The sequence below is a fragment of the Numenius arquata genome, chromosome 19 (assembly GCF_964106895.1).
Source record: "Numenius arquata chromosome 19, bNumArq3.hap1.1, whole genome shotgun sequence".
NCBI lineage: Eukaryota > Metazoa > Chordata > Aves > Charadriiformes > Scolopacidae > Numenius > Numenius arquata.
In genome coordinates this window covers 2,365,249-2,385,158 of record NC_133594.1, presented here as the reverse complement: position 1 = coordinate 2,385,158, position 19,910 = coordinate 2,365,249, and the positions used below count along the sequence as shown (strand labels likewise).

General features: G+C 46.0%; 1 protein-coding gene across 1 annotated transcript in view; it reads right to left on the bottom strand.

Moving 5' to 3' along the window:
• Positions 1-19,910, bottom strand: part of CACNA1B (calcium voltage-gated channel subunit alpha1 B) — a 312,340-nt gene that overhangs the window by 69,081 nt on the left and 223,349 nt on the right. Inside the window, exons 20-25 of the mRNA XM_074160972.1 lie at positions 13,277-14,098; positions 11,817-12,031; positions 9,594-9,714; positions 6,040-6,169; positions 4,498-4,557; positions 3,165-3,271 (exon numbers count right to left, since the gene is read on the bottom strand). Coding sequence (XP_074017073.1) covers positions 3,165-3,271; positions 4,498-4,557; positions 6,040-6,169; positions 9,594-9,714; positions 11,817-12,031; positions 13,277-14,098 — 1,455 coding nt within the window. The remainder of the gene's footprint in view (positions 1-3,164; positions 3,272-4,497; positions 4,558-6,039; positions 6,170-9,593; positions 9,715-11,816; positions 12,032-13,276; positions 14,099-19,910) is intronic.

Sequence of the window (19,910 nt, the reverse complement as noted above, 5' to 3'; positions counted from 1 at the left end):
AGCTACAGGCAGAAGGTAGACCGAGAGCTGCTTCGAGAGGCTGAGATGGATTTTATGAACCTTGCCGCAATGACTGATTCCATCTCATGCGCCTAAACAAACATCGGCTGTTGCAATATTCCAGACAGCAGCGGTTCGGGGAGCTGTGTTTTTCCTAGGTTTTTCAGTGGCACGTCCAGTGACACAGCAAGAAGTTGCTTCACATCACCTTCACTGGACACCAGTGAGGGCCAGAAGGTACATGGGAATTAAATCACACCCACTGCGTGGCAGCCGTGTGTTCTCGCAAACAGAAACTGGAAACAGCCACGCTAAGTACATTTGTACAGTGACACTAATGATGAGTGACAGGACTGCAGCGTTCGCTAGAAAAAGCCCACTAACGAAACAACAAAGATTACTCAGTTTATCCTCCAAAAGCTCGTTATCAGAATTATCGAAATTCAGCAGGCTCGGTGCGCCCACCTGGTTGAAGCAAACCACTCGGCTAAGCTAAGGACACAACTATATATCCAATTTTCAGCTGAACTTGTTACTACTCATAAGCGGACAAGCAGGAACTGGAATCCTCCTGCTCTCAGATTAGACCAGAGATACTGCAAATATTCTCTGAATGGGACGTCGGCGCTCTCGCTGCCAGCTGACACGCGGCCGTGTAGCAGAGGTTGCAGCCAGAATCAAAATCACAGAGGAAATTCAAATTTTTTTCCAAGCCTCAGAAACAGGTTTGACTCTCTTTCATCTGGGAGACAGTAAATCGGCAGGCAGGTTTTACGCCTTCGCTTTCTGTAAATCCCTGCTCAATACTTACTCAAAGAGCATGTAAAATAGAAGCAGCTTGGGGCACGCTATTATGAAGCGCAGTCAGGGGATGTAAAAGTAATTTATTTAGAGGCTGATGAGGTGCTGTTAGATATTCATGGCCCAACGTGAGCAATAGAAAACCTGAGCCCAAAGAGACTCAGAAGGATTAAAAATTACTCATTTTAATCCATAACTTTGTCCGACAGAAAATCTTGTTCAAAGAGAAGGTGTTTTAAAGGCAAAGCCTGATGTTTGTTCTCACAGCACACGGAGTTGCTCTGAAGGGCTCACAAAACACCCCTTCTCCCAGTCTGCCTTCAAAGGTTGAATTCTTCATGGAAAAGAGAAATTCTCAATGAACCACAGACTTGGGTAATATTGTTTTGCAAACTAGTACTTGTGATTAATATTATTTTACTTTTATACCTCTCTCCAATTCGAAGGAGCTCCGTTAACTCGCTAAACTATTTTTCCATATGTTTTTGTTTAACTCGGTCTGACCACATCCAGTTTTGAAAGATGTTATGCCAATATGTGTGCAGGGAAACTAAGCCACACACATGCCTAGTCAAGCTTAAGAAGCAACCCGGTTTCGGATGCCAAATTTTAGGTAAGCAAGACATTCACCAGAGCAGCTGAGAACCTTGTTACAACAGAGCACTCCGTTCCTCTGAAAAGCAAATTCCTAAAGAATAATGACAATGTCTTTAAAGAGGAGTGCAGTGTCCCATTGAAAAATTTATATTGAGAGCGTGATTTGCTCCAAGGTCAAAACAATTCTTTGTTGTGGAATTGGGCACAGAAAACCCAGACCCCCAAAAATGTCACCTCCACTGGAGGACAGCAAGTGATGTGGCTTGATCATCTAATCATTTACAGGAAGGCTCTGGTCACAGCTGACAAAAAAATAGAGGTACAGAGATAAAGAATTTGCATATGCGTAAGGTACATTTCCCCTCTTCCGTCTTTAATACAACCTATTTGGAAAAAGGGGAAAAGGAGAAATATCACTCCTCAACTGGCTCAAAAAATCACACCAGCAATGTCAATCCCACCTCCTTCTGCTGAACCACTTCAGGGTCAAATTAGCTTAGATGTTTTTTATCCAGAATCTGCCATGAAGAATAGAAGGATCTAAAATACACCTCTCGCAGCCCTGATGCGAAAGGAATTTTGACACCTCGGAAGATGCAAAACTCCTGAGAAATATTTCAGGCCAACCTTGCCAGAAACATCCCGGTAACTTTTTATGCTGTGGGGGACACGGGGGTATTTTTCATCAGAGGAGCAACAGCGATGGCTGGCTGCCTAAAAATCACTGTCAGTCTCAAACATACAAGACACGCTTCCGCAGTTCCTTGACAAAGGTGAATGCTTTTTCTCATTAGCAAGTAAAACACTGCTAATTTCAGCGCCTTCTCTAATCATCGTGTCAACAAACAGGTGAGTGGAATTTGGGCATGGGCTGCTAAATGTTCACTGTAATTACTCAAGGCTAATTTAGCAGAAGATTAATCTGGCCAAGTCCTGTAGCCTGTTTCCAGGTCATCTCCGAGAATTTCTCAGGAAAACGTTTGCAATGCAGTTATTCTGTGGTCCAGGGCTACAAGTGGAAAATTCCTTTCCACGATCCAACCCTGAGCTCCCCAAATTCTGAAGAACCCACATTGCTCTTCTTCTGGTCTCTTCTGAGAAAAATGCTCCAACTAAAAGCTAATCTTCGTTTTCAAAAAGCAATTCCTCTCTGTCTGTTGCTCAGAATCCTCCATGACATTAAATAAGCGCATGGAACATTATTCAATGTCATAAATAGAGTGCTGTGATTGAGGGAGGGAGCAATTAGCCTTAGAAGTAAAACTCTCTGGAAATGCAAGTGCTCTGAATGAGAGAGGAGGAGGAGAGAGAAATACCAAAGGCATATGAACCAGAAATATCCGTGACTGTAGAAATAATGTTTTGTAAAGAGTTCACTGAGTTATCAGCTGATTTCATTAACTATTTTTTCATAGTGGGAACAATTTTTAAAATGATTGCCTGACTGGACTGCCACAAACTCTTATAATGTGTCCTTGAAAAGAAGTTGGCCCAACGGTCACAAAAATCTTGGCTTAATGTTTGAATGAACAGTGAATGGACTCACCCTAAAGCTGGAAGAATTTTCAAGATACTCTACAACACAAATTTAGGGTTGTTTTTTTTAATCCCCCCCCCCCAGCTACGAGATGATAAAGGGCAGAAACTGAACATTTTGCTGAGAAGTGGAGCCACAAACACTACGCTTCAACCAGCTCTATGCCAGGGTCCTGCCTCCTCTGCAACTTATTTCCTAGAAATCAGGATGTTAAGGAAAATGTACTTACGAGAAGGCAAATGCCACCAGGGCCCCACTGACCACAATGAAGTCCAGGATATTCCACAGGTCACGGAAATAGGAGCCCGGGTGGAGTAACAGCCCCAAGTCAATCATCTTCAGAGGAAACACATCAAAAGAAAGAGTTTTAATAAAGCAAGTACCAAATTGACACTACCGAGGTACAGAGCAATATCCTTGATCAAATGACCATTCACAAACTCTTCTTTGGGGGTTCACAGCAGCCACAGGGTGACGTCTAGTTGCTCAGTCAAGCTGCTCATCTCTAACAGGCAGAGAGAGCTCTGTCAAAAGCGAAGCTGAAGCCAATAATCCATAACTGAAAGAACAAAAGATGGAAGTACTAACTGCTACACAAGATGCTTTCAACAGACACGCATTCGTTTATGGGAACGGCAGTCGGTGTGTGAAACGTCCAAATAGTTTCCTTTTATTCTACCCCAATCCTACCAGTTTAGTAGGAATTAACAACTGGCATAGGACATTGCACAATAAAACACAGAGAGAGGATGGGAAGACCCACAGGAAAATGCAACAGTCAAAGAAATACACCTTTCCAGAGCATTTGCTGGGAGATGCTGCTCGGCGCAGCAGCCTGGCGCGATTCCGCACGAGACCGAGTCTCTCCTGACGCTGCTGCTGAAAAACTTGAGGAATTGAGTCTCAAAGCGCCTGACAGACATTTTATCTGCTTTCCCAAGAGCTCTATGACTGCCCACGTAAGGTTTCTTTCCTCACACAGCTTCAAACCCTTCTACTGAACAAAGGAAAATCTGTTTTTAATTCTGCCTCTCTTTTGCATCTTGCTCTGACAGTAAAAATTAACTCCACCATTAGTCCAAGAATAAATCCTGACTTTATTAGAACTGCCCAACAGTTTTAGCAAAGCCCGTTACCCTGCTGAGTAAAGACATAAATCCTCAACTTTGAAACGTGACAAGCCAAGAATCAGTTGCCATTAATACTCCTGATCAGCATCAAAGGAAAAGGGAAGCCTCAGAGGTGTCTCAGCGAGGTCTGTCAGCTCCTGCGTCCTTCGCCACGCACAGACATCTCTCCATCAGGCACTTACGTTTCTTATCCTCATACGCAACCACAGCTACTAAAGATATCCTTATTTTCCTCTATAAAATGTGAGATTAAAGAAACCAGGAGAGCTGTTACAGAAAGGCATCTCTTGTGTACTGGCTGCTTCCGAGAGCTGTTCCCCAGTTAAATCTTCCCATTGCCACTGGTGCTGAATACTCCCCTCCAGCTTGCCACAAGAAGAGGATGGAAATCTGAACGGGGAGGTGAACCATTCTGCTTGGAAAAATTCTTACCTTGATCACCATTTCAAAGGTAAAGACACCCGTAAATATATAATCCAAGTATTTCAGAGCCTAAACGGGAAGAGAGAAATGCGTATTAGGGAAGACCACACACTGAAATAATCCACACATGAGTAAAAAGTCTTATTCTAGCAATGGTTTATTTGCTACAACGGGTGAATACCATCCGATGGGAGGTCTTCAAATAGTTTAGGCACAAATTTGAATCACCTGATTTAAAAAGCAATGTTTTTTCCAGTCCTTGCCAGACTGCAGCGTGCCCATGGGTTGCTTCAGTGCACCTGCATATGTGGCAGGTTTAATAAGGCAAAATGGATATTTCAAATCGAAATATTTAAATGTTCTTTCCTAAAGACCTTATTTGCCAGCACCTGTGTAGCAGCCTTAGTTTCTCCTCTGCTGTAGCTGATGACAGTATTATTAAAGGCCTCGGGAGAGTGAGAGAGTGATAAAATCCTTTTTGAAAAGCTGATTCCACGGTTATTAAGGATGAGGAAGACAGATTGCTTGTAGCTACTTCAGCTCATTACTCGATAGAGGGATTTGTGGATCCTCCTCTGGAAAAAGCTAATGCTGAGCAGATTCAGAGGCAGGAGGCCAGGCCAGGCAGCTCCTGCTCCGACCTGGTCTGTCAACTCGTGCTCGGAAGCAATTCAGCTCCTTAATCTGTTTAAGGGGTGGATGAACATAGACTCCTCTGTAGACTTCCTGGTAAATGCAATACCCTTCAAATACCTATAGATCTCCTAAATTTTAACACAATTCTGTGGATGGGATGCACCTATTCACAGCCAGGTTCATATGACTATACATCATGAGTGGATATTAAGTCAATCTAAATATCACACCGTATCCACATGCTGCAACTATCTACACTGAGGAGTTGCCAAAATTAGGCAACTGCACTTTGCCATTTCTATACTTAATCCTCAGTTCTGTAGTCTCCCAGTTGTCCATGTACCTGTGACCAGCCCTGTGCCAATGTCCTCATGTGAATGTGCTCAAAAAAAACCACCCAGTCATCTGCTCCATGAGTGCTTCTGGGCTGCCTGCTGCCACGTGGAAGGAAGCACATCCCTACTTGTGCTCCCAACAGCGCCCATCCATGGAGTCTCCAACTTTGGTTTGACATCCACGGATAAGCAGATTTTCTACTAATTCTAGGAGATTGCTACCACGCTAAAAAGCCATGTCTGGTTTTACTTCCTCAGGCTCTGCTCTAGCAGGAGCAGGGGATCTTAGGACGATGTCAGCCCTAGCTTGTGTCTGGGGAAGCCCTTCCCGTTGCTGAATGGTGGTGTAAGCTTTGCACATAAGTCACACCAGCCAAACCACCAGCAATTTCTAAGTTCTCAAACTGAGATGCGGTTGAAGCAGCAGAAAGGGACAGAAATTGTGAGCAGTTTGATGGTGGAACAACCTAATTTGAATATGTTATAGAAGAAAGCTCCAGCTTTGCACTTGCCAGTGCAGTGCTTCTCCTGTTGGGAGAAGCCGAACAACTTTGTTCTGGCCATGCTGGTTGGTACTCACATCGTTCCTCGGTGACTCGGCTTGGACAGGGTCTTCTGCAGCCAGGGCAATGCTGCTAAGGGCTATCACTATGAGGATGACCATCTCAAAGTAGCGCAGGTTGACGATGTAGTGGAACAGACGGCGAATCCTGCAAACAGGAGAAGAACATAAGAGGGGTATTGGAGGTGCCAGAAGTATGAAAGACTGGCAGAAGGACAACGTTCATCATGAATATCACCTTTAGGTTTCCTAATACAATAATGATAAGAAAATAAACACTAGGATCACGGAATCACAGAATTGTCAGGGACCTCTAGAGATCATCATCTAGTCCAACGGCTTTAAACTCCATTTTGTAACAGATCTGTGGTGAGATTTGAAGACAGACATTTAACATCTCTGGACCGCTCTCTCCCCCCTCTGCAACGCAATGACATCCATCCATCTACCAAAAGGGTGCTGAGAGCTTTCAAGCATTCATTCAGACTCAACTGTAAAAATTAAGTTTATATACCCCCCAATCTTTTTCACTTTGAACTCGCAGGCTAAAGTCCTGTGAGTTCAAAGCCAGTTTTGAAATCCTTTTAATATCAACTAAGCCCTTTAAAATTGAGATATTTGCTCTGCACTGTGAGGCTCTTGGCTGAAACCAGCTTCATAGCTATGAGTATTACTTCTAGCAATCTCTCTCTTGCCAAGTACCTCTGCCTGCGCTTTATTCTAAGCTATGCTTTATAAGCTGCACAAATATTTTATGGTAATATATTTGATTACCTTAACCTAACCTTTTTCTTCTCAAGTTGTGTCCAAGAAAAGTGACAAATGCTTCCATTTCTAAGTAATGCAGAACTGTTCACAAATTTCAGCTGATAACTCCATCTGACCACAATTCACAAATACTTAACTGCACAGAGAACTCTATATTTGCACCATATTTGTCTGCTGAATAAAGGACTTAAGTTCTGCCATAGAATCAAATTATAGGCATAACTTGCCAACAACCTCATTATCTGAGAATGTAATTCAGTTCCTATATCACATTTTCTCTAAGCAAATATCTGAACGGTTAGAATTAAAATTTATTTTTCACATCCACTTATATATTCATTTTCTCTGGGTTGCTAATGGCTTCAGAATGAAAGAGAGTTACAAATACCAAAGAAACAGCTTTGATGCAAAATAACATGAAGAAAAGTGCTTTTGTGGATCCCTTAACCCTGGTTATCAATTTGACAGGAGAAGATTCTTATCCACGTGCTCTACGAATCCATGGAGGTGAAAGGCAGCATTTTCAATAACATTTGTAACTGTAATTCATGCATCAAACCCAATTCATCCAAGAAATAACAAGTCCCTATTTTCAGATCTTCACCATTCAGAACCAGCAGCGAGATGGGGGAGCATTTATAAACTGCCAGCCGGGTCTGGGAAATCATTTTGAATGCACATCTGTTTTGAGAGGGTGGGTGGCACTTGGAAAGTAATACATTTCATTTCTGCTTCCCGGAACTGTTTTGCCCACTGGCAGCACCCGGGTCACACATCCCCGGCGGGGCTGGGGAGGGAGGGAGGGAGGGAGGGAGCAATAGATGTGGTGAAATCCTTCATAGCCCAGAAAGCTGAAAGACCTCTCTTGAGAAATCACCACCAGTCAAAGCACCTGAGGGGATCCAGCTGGGCCTGCATCTTGCCCAGAGGAAGAAAAACAAGTTGCTGACATTCCTGGAGTCTGGTGTTCATTTGTTATTTCCCCTTGGCCCTGTGTGACAACACCTCTTTCCCAGTGAACTTTATTTTTTCAATGGCCTTTTGGTACAGTTTTTGGAGTAGGGTGTGCGTGTTTGTGCTGGAGAAAACTGCAAGACTGAAACAACATACTAAATCCTGGACTATGAGGCTCAGAAAGTCATAACTGTAGGATGAAGTGGGAGAAGACAGCATACATGTGAAACCAAAAAGTCTTGCTGCTCTCTCTCTGCCCAGTCCTCTCCTGGGCTCAGACCCTTTCAGGCTTGGCATTTTGCAGCTCACGCCCATTTTTGGGGATCACTCCACAACAAAAAGACTTGAGCTACCCAATATTAGGGAAATACTGTTTCCTTATCCAACCAGACAGGAGCCAAGCTATATAATTCAGATTTGCCCCAGAAAGTACAATCCCACTATGAGTGCACACAATCTAATGCTCTCCCCTTCTCCCCTCCCCTTCACTGCCTTTGATGTGAATTCAAAGGACACATTGCCGTACTTGAAACAGCACAAATGCTACCACAGTGTTCTGAAAAGGGAAGACTTTCTGGACTTTCAGCTTCGTTGTCCTAAAGCAGGCAGCTGGAGAAGGCAAAGGGGAAACACAAGTGTCTTTCTTGTGGGTTGGAGACAGAAGGGGCAAGCGCTGAGTCTTCAGTTCATTTGCTTTGGAGATGAGATTAGATTAGTTGTAGTTTGGGGTCATTTCCCTCTCCATCAGCTAGCATTGAGAGAGAGTCTCTAACTTCTCCCACTGATTAATGTCTTCTGGGCTTATAGCTGTACCATCCTGGAGTGTGCAGGGCTGTAGTCTGAACTACACAGCTGGCACTTGGGGTTAAAGAGAATATTCAGCCTGCCTGAAGGTCCAGAGGTGCCACGGATTCCACCACAGATGCATTTCTCATGTCAAAGACGAGTGCACGGAGCAGCCTGTTCCCACCCTCCTGAGTAGCAGGAGGTGTAGGAGCACCCATTCTCCCATTGAATGTAGTTGCCAAAGGAAGGGCCTGAGTCCACCTTAGGTATCTGAGCATGTGGAGTACAACCGCAGAGGGCAATATCTAGGATCGGCAACAAGTCTACCTGAGCCAGAGAGAAGTGATCACATCTGGTTAGCAGATCTCTGGGCTGGCAGAAGCTTCACATGCCCTCCATTGCCCTAAATTACTGCTTAAAATGACTCACAGGCCTTCATGCTACAATTATTCCAACCCCTGCTGCTCTTGTTGAATCTTGTAGCCCTTCGGAGTGACACATTCAGTATTTACAGGCTTTGAGTACAAAGTTCCCCATGAGGCAGAGATGCTTGAAGCGGAAGAAATGCTGCAATCCCAACAGATCCCACAAGCCGTACTCTCAGCCTTGGCAAACGAAAAACATTCACATTTTCCCAGCAGTTCGAAGTTTGCAGTGATGCCAGGGTACTAGTATGGAAAGAAGAGGAATTCCAACTGAGGAACCTGCAAGAATTTGCTGACATCAAAACCAGGCCGCAACCTGCTTCTCCTGGTAGATAATGCCTTCTCCCAGGGATCGTCCATCCATCAGTGATCTCCAACTGACCTGACCACCACCAGGGCAGTAGGAAGGGTCTACCTAAAGCATCTGGGTTTTTTTTCTTTTCCTATCCTGGCAATCTATTCCCTAGGGAAAGCCCAGCTGAAAGGCAGCATCGGGTCCACAGCCTACATAAGCTTTTATTTAATTTCCCAGTGAGTTTGAACGGCAGAGATGAAGACCAAGCTGATGCCATCGCTTTGAATATCCATGCCTGAAGTACCTGTAACCCACAAGTAGCAGTATATTGTCAGAGGACTTACGGATTCGTAGGACTTAGGATGAACATGGAACTATAAGGCAAGATTGGTTTAGGCCCGTTTTTCGTCAAGTCATCGACGTCTTTCTTCTCCTCTGTTTTACTTTCAAACTCAACGTTGTTCACTGAAATGTGAATTTAAGGAAAGAGAAAAGAGAGAGTTAAAAATATATCTGCAGTCTTCACACAGCAGGCTGCCTGCAACAGCTGGATATGCAAACAATGCAGCTGGGACGGCAAACAGCCTTTGAATATGTTGATTAAATGTGATGAACAATCATTTGATTATTATCGCCGCTATTTACTACAGCGTGATATACGCTGCAATTATACTCCTTAACTGCTGCGCTGATGAGCAATGTATCAGGAATGGCCAGGAAATGAAGATGCCCAGTGCAGACAAACAAAGAAACCTTACACTTATTTATATACGAGCTGCCACACTGAGGATGGAAATCCCATTCCAAAATACAATAAATCATTAGGGAGAGAGGATCAGCTGGGGATTCATGGAAAGAAAGATGGTAGGTTTAACCAACCGCATAATTCTCTATCTTTTCCCATAGATCAGTAGCAGGATTGTCTTTGGAATGTGTAAAAGAGCAAACTCATAGGTGAGCTGTAATAATCCGGGGGCTAAGGCTGCTGAATTCCCCAGCAGTAGGAGCTGGAAGGGGCTTCCTGGACTTCCCAGCCCTGTGCCTGCACAGTGCACCCCGGCTTTGGCAGCGCTCCCTAGGGATAAAGGTGTCGAGCTCCATCTCACATCAGGTTTTTAATTTACACAATCCCCTTTTCAAAGACTGTTCCGAACCTCACCCCCCCAAGGTTGGAAATACGTTTTCCAATTTCCATCATAAGTTTACTTGCAGTGGGTTTATAGGACAATTTACTTAAGATAATTTCCAATATATGAACTGGAAAACATTTTATGCTGCAAATTCTCTTCTGAGACAGATATATACACTTGTCTATTAACTCACAGGACCTAGAATCAAAAAACTCCACCCACTTATAATGTGTTAGGTGCAGGCTTTATATTACTTTTTATTTTATTTTTGCAGACATTTCATTGTGTGTGAGTGACATGTTCAATAAACCCTTTACCGTATCTCAAGCCAGGTACACAGGAAATGGCCAGGAAAGAGAAAGGTTGATAAATTGTGATTGACGGGAACTCAGTATTGCAATATAGTAAAATTAACATTTAAGAAAAAGGAAGAGCGAGGAAAACCAGCCAAGTCTTCTGTGGCTGACAACACAGTGAAAAAAGTTCATTGAGAAACTGATTTCCTCTTGGAAAACAGAGTCCTGACTGCCTGTGACCTGATGTGGACCTCTTGGATTTCACATTGCACCTCTCCTTGCGCCCCCGGAGCTCTTCAGGCTGTGCCTACACTGCTGGGGGTGAGCCACAAGTTGAGCAGAACAGACTGGTGGCTGTGGAGCAGAGCACGGGGACAATGATCCTGGGATCATCTGCAGAACGGTGTAAATCTATGTTGACAGATCCAAGGGTCAGAGCTCTAGAAAAGGATGGATCTACTGAAACTGAGATGCGGAGGATTGCAAGAAGCTCTACAATTCCACAGAGTGAAGGAACCTGAAGCAACAGGGTCATACCATGGATGCTGTGATGAAAGACCTGCTGCTCCACAGCAGGGTCAACGTTAGCCAAGATGCACGAATTCTATCTATAGGCTTGAATGCGATGCCACTGCCTGCCCTGTCCTTTGCTGAGGGACCTGCAGCCAATCGGGCCCCTGGGACATCTGAGGAACCGTAGCAGAGCAGTGCTGGGGTGGCAGCTTGCAGCATAGCAGCAGAGGAAGGTGATCAAGCAGAGGAGGTACTCCCATACTCACAACAAGGTCTTAACTGGTTTGCTGCACAAGTTGCTTATTCTGCTGCACAGCTCTCAGTTCCTACATTTTGTTGGTTTTCTTGCTTTTTGCATCTTTACCTTATGTAAAGATACATGGATGTGCTCTGGCAAGCTATCTCCAGGGAACCTTACGTGGTGGCTTCTAGACCTACCAGCTGACCCTTGCACTGTGGGTTCCTGCAGGCTGTGTGAACTGTAGAGCCTTTATCAACAAGTTCTCCTGTCCATCATTGCCAGGATGCCCATCAATGCCCATCATGCAGCGTGTGCTACTAAGTCCTTAGAAAGTTAGCTCTTTTCTGGCAATTTCATGACAAAAAGCAGGGGGACAAAAGCACTCACTTGGTATGACAGTGGTTTCCCCCGGCGGGGCAGTGATGGTAACAGGAATGTTCACAGTGGTGGTTTTGTCCAGAGGTGGTTGAATCATCCGCGTCACATTCTTCTGGTTGTCAGCATCTTCTGGCTGCTCTGGGACCTTCTGCAGATAGGTGCTGGGGAGGGTGTGCACGGGCACACTCACGCTTCCACTAGCCTCAATCTCACACTGGTTCTCCCTAAGGTAGAAAAGCAGATTTTATTAAATATGGCCCAAAAAGGACGTAGAGAACATATGTGCCCTGATGCTGCATCTCTTGCTGGGTTTCATAGACTGTTTTCTTCATGGAAGTTCTTTGCAGAAAAGTCACAGGCTGCAGGAAAAATGTACTGATAGCACAGTATGTGCCCTTCTCCTCTGAGACCTTCTGAGCCAACATCCAAGCACAACGTTAAGAGGAACTGTGCCACCGAGCATCACTTTGTTCAGTTTAATGAGACTCGGAACTGAGGTTCATAAGCAAGGACCACACGGCACTTGCACGTAACAGCAACATTAGCTTTCCAGCATCAGCTGGTTTCTGAACGAAGTCTGACATTCTGCTTCTTAAAGTTCTCCTGAGGCGTTATTTAAATTTGGTGATTCTCTTTTCCAGTCCTAAACCACTCTGTAATGTCACTGTAAGCGGCTAAACAGTGCCTGCATTCCTCTGCAGCAGCGGCTATATTTCAGTGAGGAGGAAAGTGAGCTCGTGTACATGATCAAACTAAACCGTATGCAAAGTGTTGTGAAATCCATCGGAAAGGAAGATAATATAGACAGGAAAATTATCATCTCAGTGCCACTCACAGCTCTCCACGGTGACATGAGCTCTAGTCTAAAGAATCCCAGTGAAATTTCATTTCCATCAGACTAATAAAGCTGCAAAGGCAATCTATCCTTCTTTATTAACTGCTCTAAATGCTTCACGAGTACTATTTTTCTCACTTGACTTACATAAGAATTAAACCAAATGGGGTACATCATTGTTCTTAATGGAAGAGGCCACGTGCTGTAACAACTGGTGATGCAGCTGACAGGCTCTCCATAAAAAAAAAACCACAAGGAAAACCATAGGGCAATAAGCAAGACCGGATGCCATTTAAAAATACGTCCCTCAGAAACTTCTTTCAGAGGCTGTGAAATTTGCTGTTCCACGTTTTGTCCTAGAGGACCTGTTGGCATTTACACCGAGGATATTTCATTCCTTAAACCTGAGCTATTCTATGGGCCAGCGCGAACCAAAATCATCTTTGGGAGCCTCTGTCATTACTGATTTAAGCCAAATGGACCTGCAGGTTATGGTAGTAGGTGGTGAGAGTGCAAGAAGAGCAGCAGGGAATGCCATGGGGACGGGAATAAATCATTTCCTAAAAAGGTTTTTGGGGTCTCGTGCCCCCCCAAGCTGTCCCAGGACGTGTCCGACCACGCAGCGCTCACTTACTTGGGCTGATGATTGCGGTGCTCCTTCTCGCCAGCCTCCCCTTCCTTCTCCCCGTTCTCCTTCTCCACCGAATCGTAGGTCGACAGCGCCCTGTTCCTGAACCTGTGCCGTCTGTGAGGCTCTTCTCCATTCTCGCCCTTGGACCCCGGCTCTCCTTCCCGGTTCCCAGACCTCGACCCTCCCCGGTGTCGGGAACGCCGCTCGCTCCTGGCCCCGTTGATTGTCCCGTTGCCTTCCTTGCCTTGCCGTTCGGCAGAGTGCCGGTGAGTCCGATGCCTACGGTGCTCCTTCTCGGCACCTTCTTCCACTGACCCTCGGCGATGGTGCCTTTTTCCCCCTTCCTGGCCCCTGTTGCGATCGCTTTTCCCTTCCTTACTCCCCCCTTCCACCTCCTTGCTGCGGCTCCTGTGCTGCCTGTGCCGCTCCTCCTTATTGTTCACCCCAGTTTCCCCGTTCTCATCCTTGGTCACATCCCCCTTCTCTTGCTCTCCCAATTTCTCCTTATCCCGATGCCGGTGGTGCTTCCGCGGAGCTTCTGCCCCATCGGTGGAGCTGACTTTGGTCTGCTCCACCTCCTGCACATCCACAGGGCTCAGCTTGTTGATGTTGTTCCTCCCTTCGCTCCTCGGCTCCACCACCAGCGGCCGATCCAGGTGGGTCTTCATGTCTGGCCTGATGTGCAGGGTGGTAGCGTATCGCACCCGCTCCTCCGGATCCAGCTCGTTGTACAGCGCTTCGCAGCTGGCTCGGAAATTGTGCATCCGGATCTGGCTGGTCCTCTGCTCCCAAACAGACTTGGATTTGGAGGAGTTCTGCTGCTTGCTAAGGAGGGGAGGAAGGCGACAAGTTAGGACCCAACTTTGCACCAATTTCCCCCAAAAAAGCAATTAAAAAAAGAAAATTAGAGGAAATTTTCAGCTGAGATGGGGGAATTAGAGGGTTGAGCCAAAGAAATTATAGGAATGGAGGGAGAATGGCTGGCGAAGAACATGAGCGGGGAAAGCCAGCAGGATCATCAGTGTTAGTTTGCCCCCACGCGCGTTAGACGTGATGAAATAGGCTCTGGAAAGGAGTTAGCTTGATTTCCAAAATCTGGCCAACCCCCTTGGAAGCCTCAGGTATAGTCTGAAGGGTTAAAGTCTTTGCACACAACAAATCATAGAGCACAGCCAGAGCTTTCGAACAGTCTACAAGCTTCCCCCAAATTAACAGCTCCCTTCTCCCCACCTGGAAATGCCTGGATGAGCAAATAGCGGCAAGTCAGAGAAGTTAGATTAGTGGGAGGACTGAGGGGAAATTAAACCTGCCCCTGAGGATCTGAGCCTGAGCACCACCAGCCCCATCCCCTTCCAAGGGTCACTTCTCAGGCTGCACTGGCCCGTTGGCTAATGGCACAGGAGAGACGTTGCTCTAAAGCCACAGCATCCTCCCAAGGTGAGGATGGACCAGCCAGCCTAAAAGTCACCAGAGTCTGGGCAAGTACAAGTAAGAAAGGAAAACTGTCCTGTGTACCATGAAAAGGCCTCAGGGACAGGGAGAGTCACACGGAGATGCAGATGTGGTGACAGCACCTTTATCCCCTGGAGAAACCTGCTCTTTCCTGTCTCTGTCACCTAGTATGATGAGGATACCTCCATTGGCATTGCCTTAATGCTTTTATTTGTCAGCACAGCGCTTGGTTTCCGACCACCACGTATGGATGGATCCCCTACCCAGCCCATGTGAGAGGGGAAGGCTTTTTTTTTTTTCCCCTCTCTTTCTAAAGATTGCAACTCAAATTCTGCTTGTGCATAAAATCAAAGTCGACCCACTGGCTTCCAGGGTGGAGTTCTGGATTTAGCCTGCTGGAGGATCAGCGCCCATTTTCCGTCTTAATGCAACTTCTTCTAACAAAGAGAGGAAAATCGTTTTCCTTCCACCAGCCTCTGCTCAGACGTCTCCATTTCCCAGACATCAGTCTGACCTCTGCAGCCGGGGCGGGGGGGTGCATGGGGCTCACCAACCTCCAGCTCTTCACGCACAGCCCGTAAGGGACCCAAATGCATTTTCCTTAAGTACTTTTCCGGGCTCCCCTGACAGTAGAAGAAAGCGGCTTTTGCCTGTGTATGCACTGATTGGGACTGTCACCGCGCGTGGACCCCGAGGGAGGTGGCGTCCAGACGGGCGCATGTAGCACCGTGGGAGCTGTCGGAAAGGCTTTGTATCTCCGAGCCCTGCTGGGGCGGGGGGGGGAACGGTTCTTTGTGGGGGGGTGTGCTGCTGCCTGGCTCTGCTAAAGAGGCAAAAAAAAAAAAAAAACCCCTACTTAACCGCTCACTGCAGATGGGAAGAGGGCACCCAGGTGGATGGAAAGGGATCTGATTTAATCTGGAAATCAGGCTGAGCACAGCTAATCAGCAAAACCAAAAATCTACATCCTGTGTTCCCGAGAGGCACATTCTGGACCAATTTTCCACCGGCTGAGTGCCCTCTTTACACCACATCAAAAGAACGGGTGACAAAAACCCCAGTTCTAAATGTAAATGATACCAGAAGGTACCGGGGACATCGCTTTGAGCCTCATTCACCCAAAATCCCACATCAAAGGGAGAGCAGGCTCCTCGTTAGAGAAGAGCACACACTCCCCCCCAAACTGTCCTAATGACCCCTGGCACAAGGATGAGCAGCCTCATCGTAGCGGGCAATAACTTAACATTTCTTTTTGGTTCAACATTTCAAAAGACTGAAGTGCTGTCACTCCTCAGCAGATTTATGGGATCAATGGGTAACGTGCAAAGCCTCCTCTGACTGCCCAGACCTGCCGCCCCATACAGGAATTTTCCATGGGAAGTCACATTTGCAGCTCGCCACAGTGGGCAGAGGTGGGCACAGAGTGACTGAGTTTCCTGGGACGGGTGTTCTGGGATGTCCTGCGCATCCTGTGGGATGGACGGGGTGCCGTGCTCTGCAGGGCTCCAGGTCTGGCACTGCTAAGCCCAGCTGGGCTACAAAAATGCACCTCCTCTTTAGCACACAGGGAAACGAGACAGCTTAGGGCTGTGTGCGTGCAGGTGTGAGCTCCCCGAGCGCCTGCCACCAAACACATTTTGTCTTAGGGGACATTTCTCACTTCATCATCAAAGTCCTCAGGGCAGGGACCAGCTTCTGTTTTGTGCTTTGAACAGCCAGAACCGGTCACCACTGAAGTGACAACTCGTCACGATGAGTTGGGAAACTGCCCTTAGCTGAAGCCTTCGATGTATCTACAAACCAAGAGCACAGAGAAGAGCACAACAGCCTACTCCCTGTGCACCATCCTGTGCCCCATTTCCAGGGGACGGGCACCACGCAGGGGTGGGACACAAAGCCCCAGCCTCCCTGTGGAGAGCAGAGCACACAATAAATCATCAGGCAGCTTTCACAGACACAGCCTCTCCACCAGTGCCTGTGCTGAGCCCATCAAAGCCGAGATATAAGGAAAATCTCCTGAAGCAGAGTGGATGTGGTGAGGAGGAAGGGTGAAGATGCAGGGCTGGGACTCATCACACAGGGCAGAGGAGACACTCGGGACCTGTGAGTTCTGACACAGGATGTATCACTTCAGGAGGAGTTTTGGGGTTTCCTTTACACCAAGAGCACAAAACAGCCTTTAAACTACCTCTGAGGTGCTAAAGCTTCCACTGTACATGACTCACGGCTAAATGAAAGGTGCTGCCAGGTGCATACACCACCGAGAACCTGGAGAAACCAAGTAATGCATGTATTAACTAAGCCTATTTTGCTAAAATCCCTTCCTTAAAACAGACACCGAAGTTACAGACTCGAATTCCTCAGCATCTAGCAACAAGATGCATCCTTAACGCTGACACAAGCAGGGGAGGTGATTGCCAAAAGCCTACAACCACACAGCCACCCGCTGGCTTTGGGTCCTAACAAGTCAAAGAGCAGGAGGCTCAGAAGTAAATCACTGCTTCCCTTCTTCTTTCTCCATGAAAAAAACACAACAACAACAAAATAACCAGGAAATAAATTGCAGTGAAAACGCAATCAGGAGAATGCGAAGCCTGCCTGCAAGCTCGTTATCATATTCCAACCAGTCAAGAACATCAGGAGCAAGTGACAGCGCACATAAAGTCTGCTGGAGGAGATGGAAGTAAAGCGACCGAGCAGGTCGGTCCCTCTGGGGACAGCGTTTAGGGTTTTTCAGAGCCAAAGCGGCAGCAACTGGAGGGAACGCGTCGTCTGCTTGTCCAATTAAATTTATCCGACTCTCGCTTGCTCCGAGTTCCCACAGCAACTGAGCACGGCCATATGCGGCAGCTTCTCCTCTCCTGTTGCTCTGCTCTACTCCTGCACAGAGGAGAGATTTGGAACTTATTTACGGGCACAACAGGAACGTCCCCATAAAACAAAACACCGCTTCATTACAAGCACCCGCCTCCGAGGATACGGTGCCTGCGCATCCAGCCAAGGATTGTAGGAGAGACGGACAACCACAGAGAGGGCAAAACCATCTCCTCAGCTTCCTCCGGTGTCTGGTCCCCTCAATTATTGAGTGAGGATTGAACTGGGGCAGAGACAAACCATCTACGGTACAAGCATGATATGCCACAGCGTAGCATGACTGCTGATAAACTGGTAAAAAAAAATGAGCTTTTGTGATAACAAATGTTTCTTTCCACAAGAGAAAACCACCTATTTGTGAAGCCAACTCCTTATCTGAAATCCTGTTCGCTGTCTGCTTCTTAAAATCCTTCTGAATGCATTAAGAAAATTGCATTTATCACCTCTCATTTACAGACATAGTATAGAGATTAATGTTAATTCACTTTCTTTACAATTACTTCCCAGCCCTATTTTCTGTCTGCAGACTATTTCGAACTCTTTGAAGGGTACTGGCAATATACTCAGTTTTCAGGTCCCCTGGGCTGGAAATGTAGTATATATTACCGTTAATACGCTTCTCTAAGTAGCTCCACTGGTTTTGCTTGGATTAAGAAGCCAGCATTCAAACAACTCCTGCCTGTGGCTAGAAAGAAAACCATAAAATTTGTGTAGAATCAAATAAAATTCATATTAATGAACCAGTGACTAATATTGGTATAGAGAAAAAACGCAACCAGTCACTGTTTAGACTGTTCAAGAAAGGAAAGCATATTTTCAGTCATATTCTAATCTTAGGGTATTCCTTAAAGATTAAAGATTTGTGTTATCATAACCTTTTAACACACTGCTTTAGTTAATGGCACTTTGCTTCCCAAAACCACTGGTTTAATCAACTACACAAATGCAATCCATGAAATTTTGCTTCAGTAAATAATGAATGAAAGCTGACTACGAACATAATAATTTGATGTTAAAAATACCTACGTATTAGATTGTGGGTAGGAAAGAATATGTTCCAATTACAGATGAAAGGGAATTTCTTGTTAAAATACAGTTTCAACAGAAAATGCAATGCATAAAGCCTTTCCACTGAAATCATATTTTCTGTTGATAAACTTGGAGAAGCTCTCGCCGTGCTTCAATTTTCCGCTCGGCAAATACAACACAGCATCCCAGTTTGGGGCAGGCACGCACAAAGGAGGGTGTTTTAGCTCTGTTTGATTTGATAAGACAATTTTCTTTCAGATGAACTCACCACAAGCGATTAAATTTGCTTTGCCAGTGACCCCGGGAGTTGCCGCTTGGCTGCCTTAGCACCTTTTCCTCTTTATGAGCTACATCTCCTGCCAGAGCTCTCTCGGGAGACACCCTGTGCTCTCCCACTGAGCTGGAGCAGCGGCGTCACAAATGCCACCACCAAGAACAGCCATGGAGAATGCTGCCCAGTCTGCCCCAATATTATGCTTGAATTTGATTTTGCTTTTATATATTAGAATTTTTGGTTATTTCAGTTTCTCAGAGTGAAAACATTTTCTTTCGTAGTATTTCTCCTAGGGCCTATTAGCCAGAAACCCTAAATCTTGAATGTAATCTAAGCCAAATATAATATTAGCCTTATATCACATCCTTATGTCCAGAGACTTGCTACTGAAATGGGAAATGCCTTTCAGACTATCATAGATGCCAATTTCTTAGATTAAGAAAGTTCACTAAATGCAACATTTTTATTGTTTTTAATATCATAGAATCATAGAATGCTTTGGGTGGGAAGGGACCTTAAAGACCATCCAGTCCCACCCCCTGCCCTGGGCAGGGACACCTCCCACCAGACCAGGTTGCTCCAAGCCCCCTCCAACCTGGCCTTGAACCCCTCCAGGGATGGGGCAGCCACAGCTTCCCTGGGCAACCTGGGCCAGGCTCTCACCACCCTCAGAGAGAAAAATTTCCTCCTGAGATCTAACCTAAATCTCCCCTCTTCCAGTTTGAAGCCATTCCCCCTTGTCCTATCACTACATGCCCTTGTAAAAAGTCCCTCACCAGCTTTCTTATAGGCCCCCTTCAGGTACTGGAAGGCCATTATAAGGTCTCCCCGGAGCCTTCTCTTCTCCAGGCTGAACACCCCCAGCTCTCTCAACCTGTCCTCACAGCAGAGGAGCTCCAGCCCTTGGAGCATCGTCTTGGCCCTGAATATTATCATCCTCAGATTGAAGGTCCACTCCCTTTACCTGATCTTTTAGACAACATGGAGAACTGTGGATACAGAATGTGC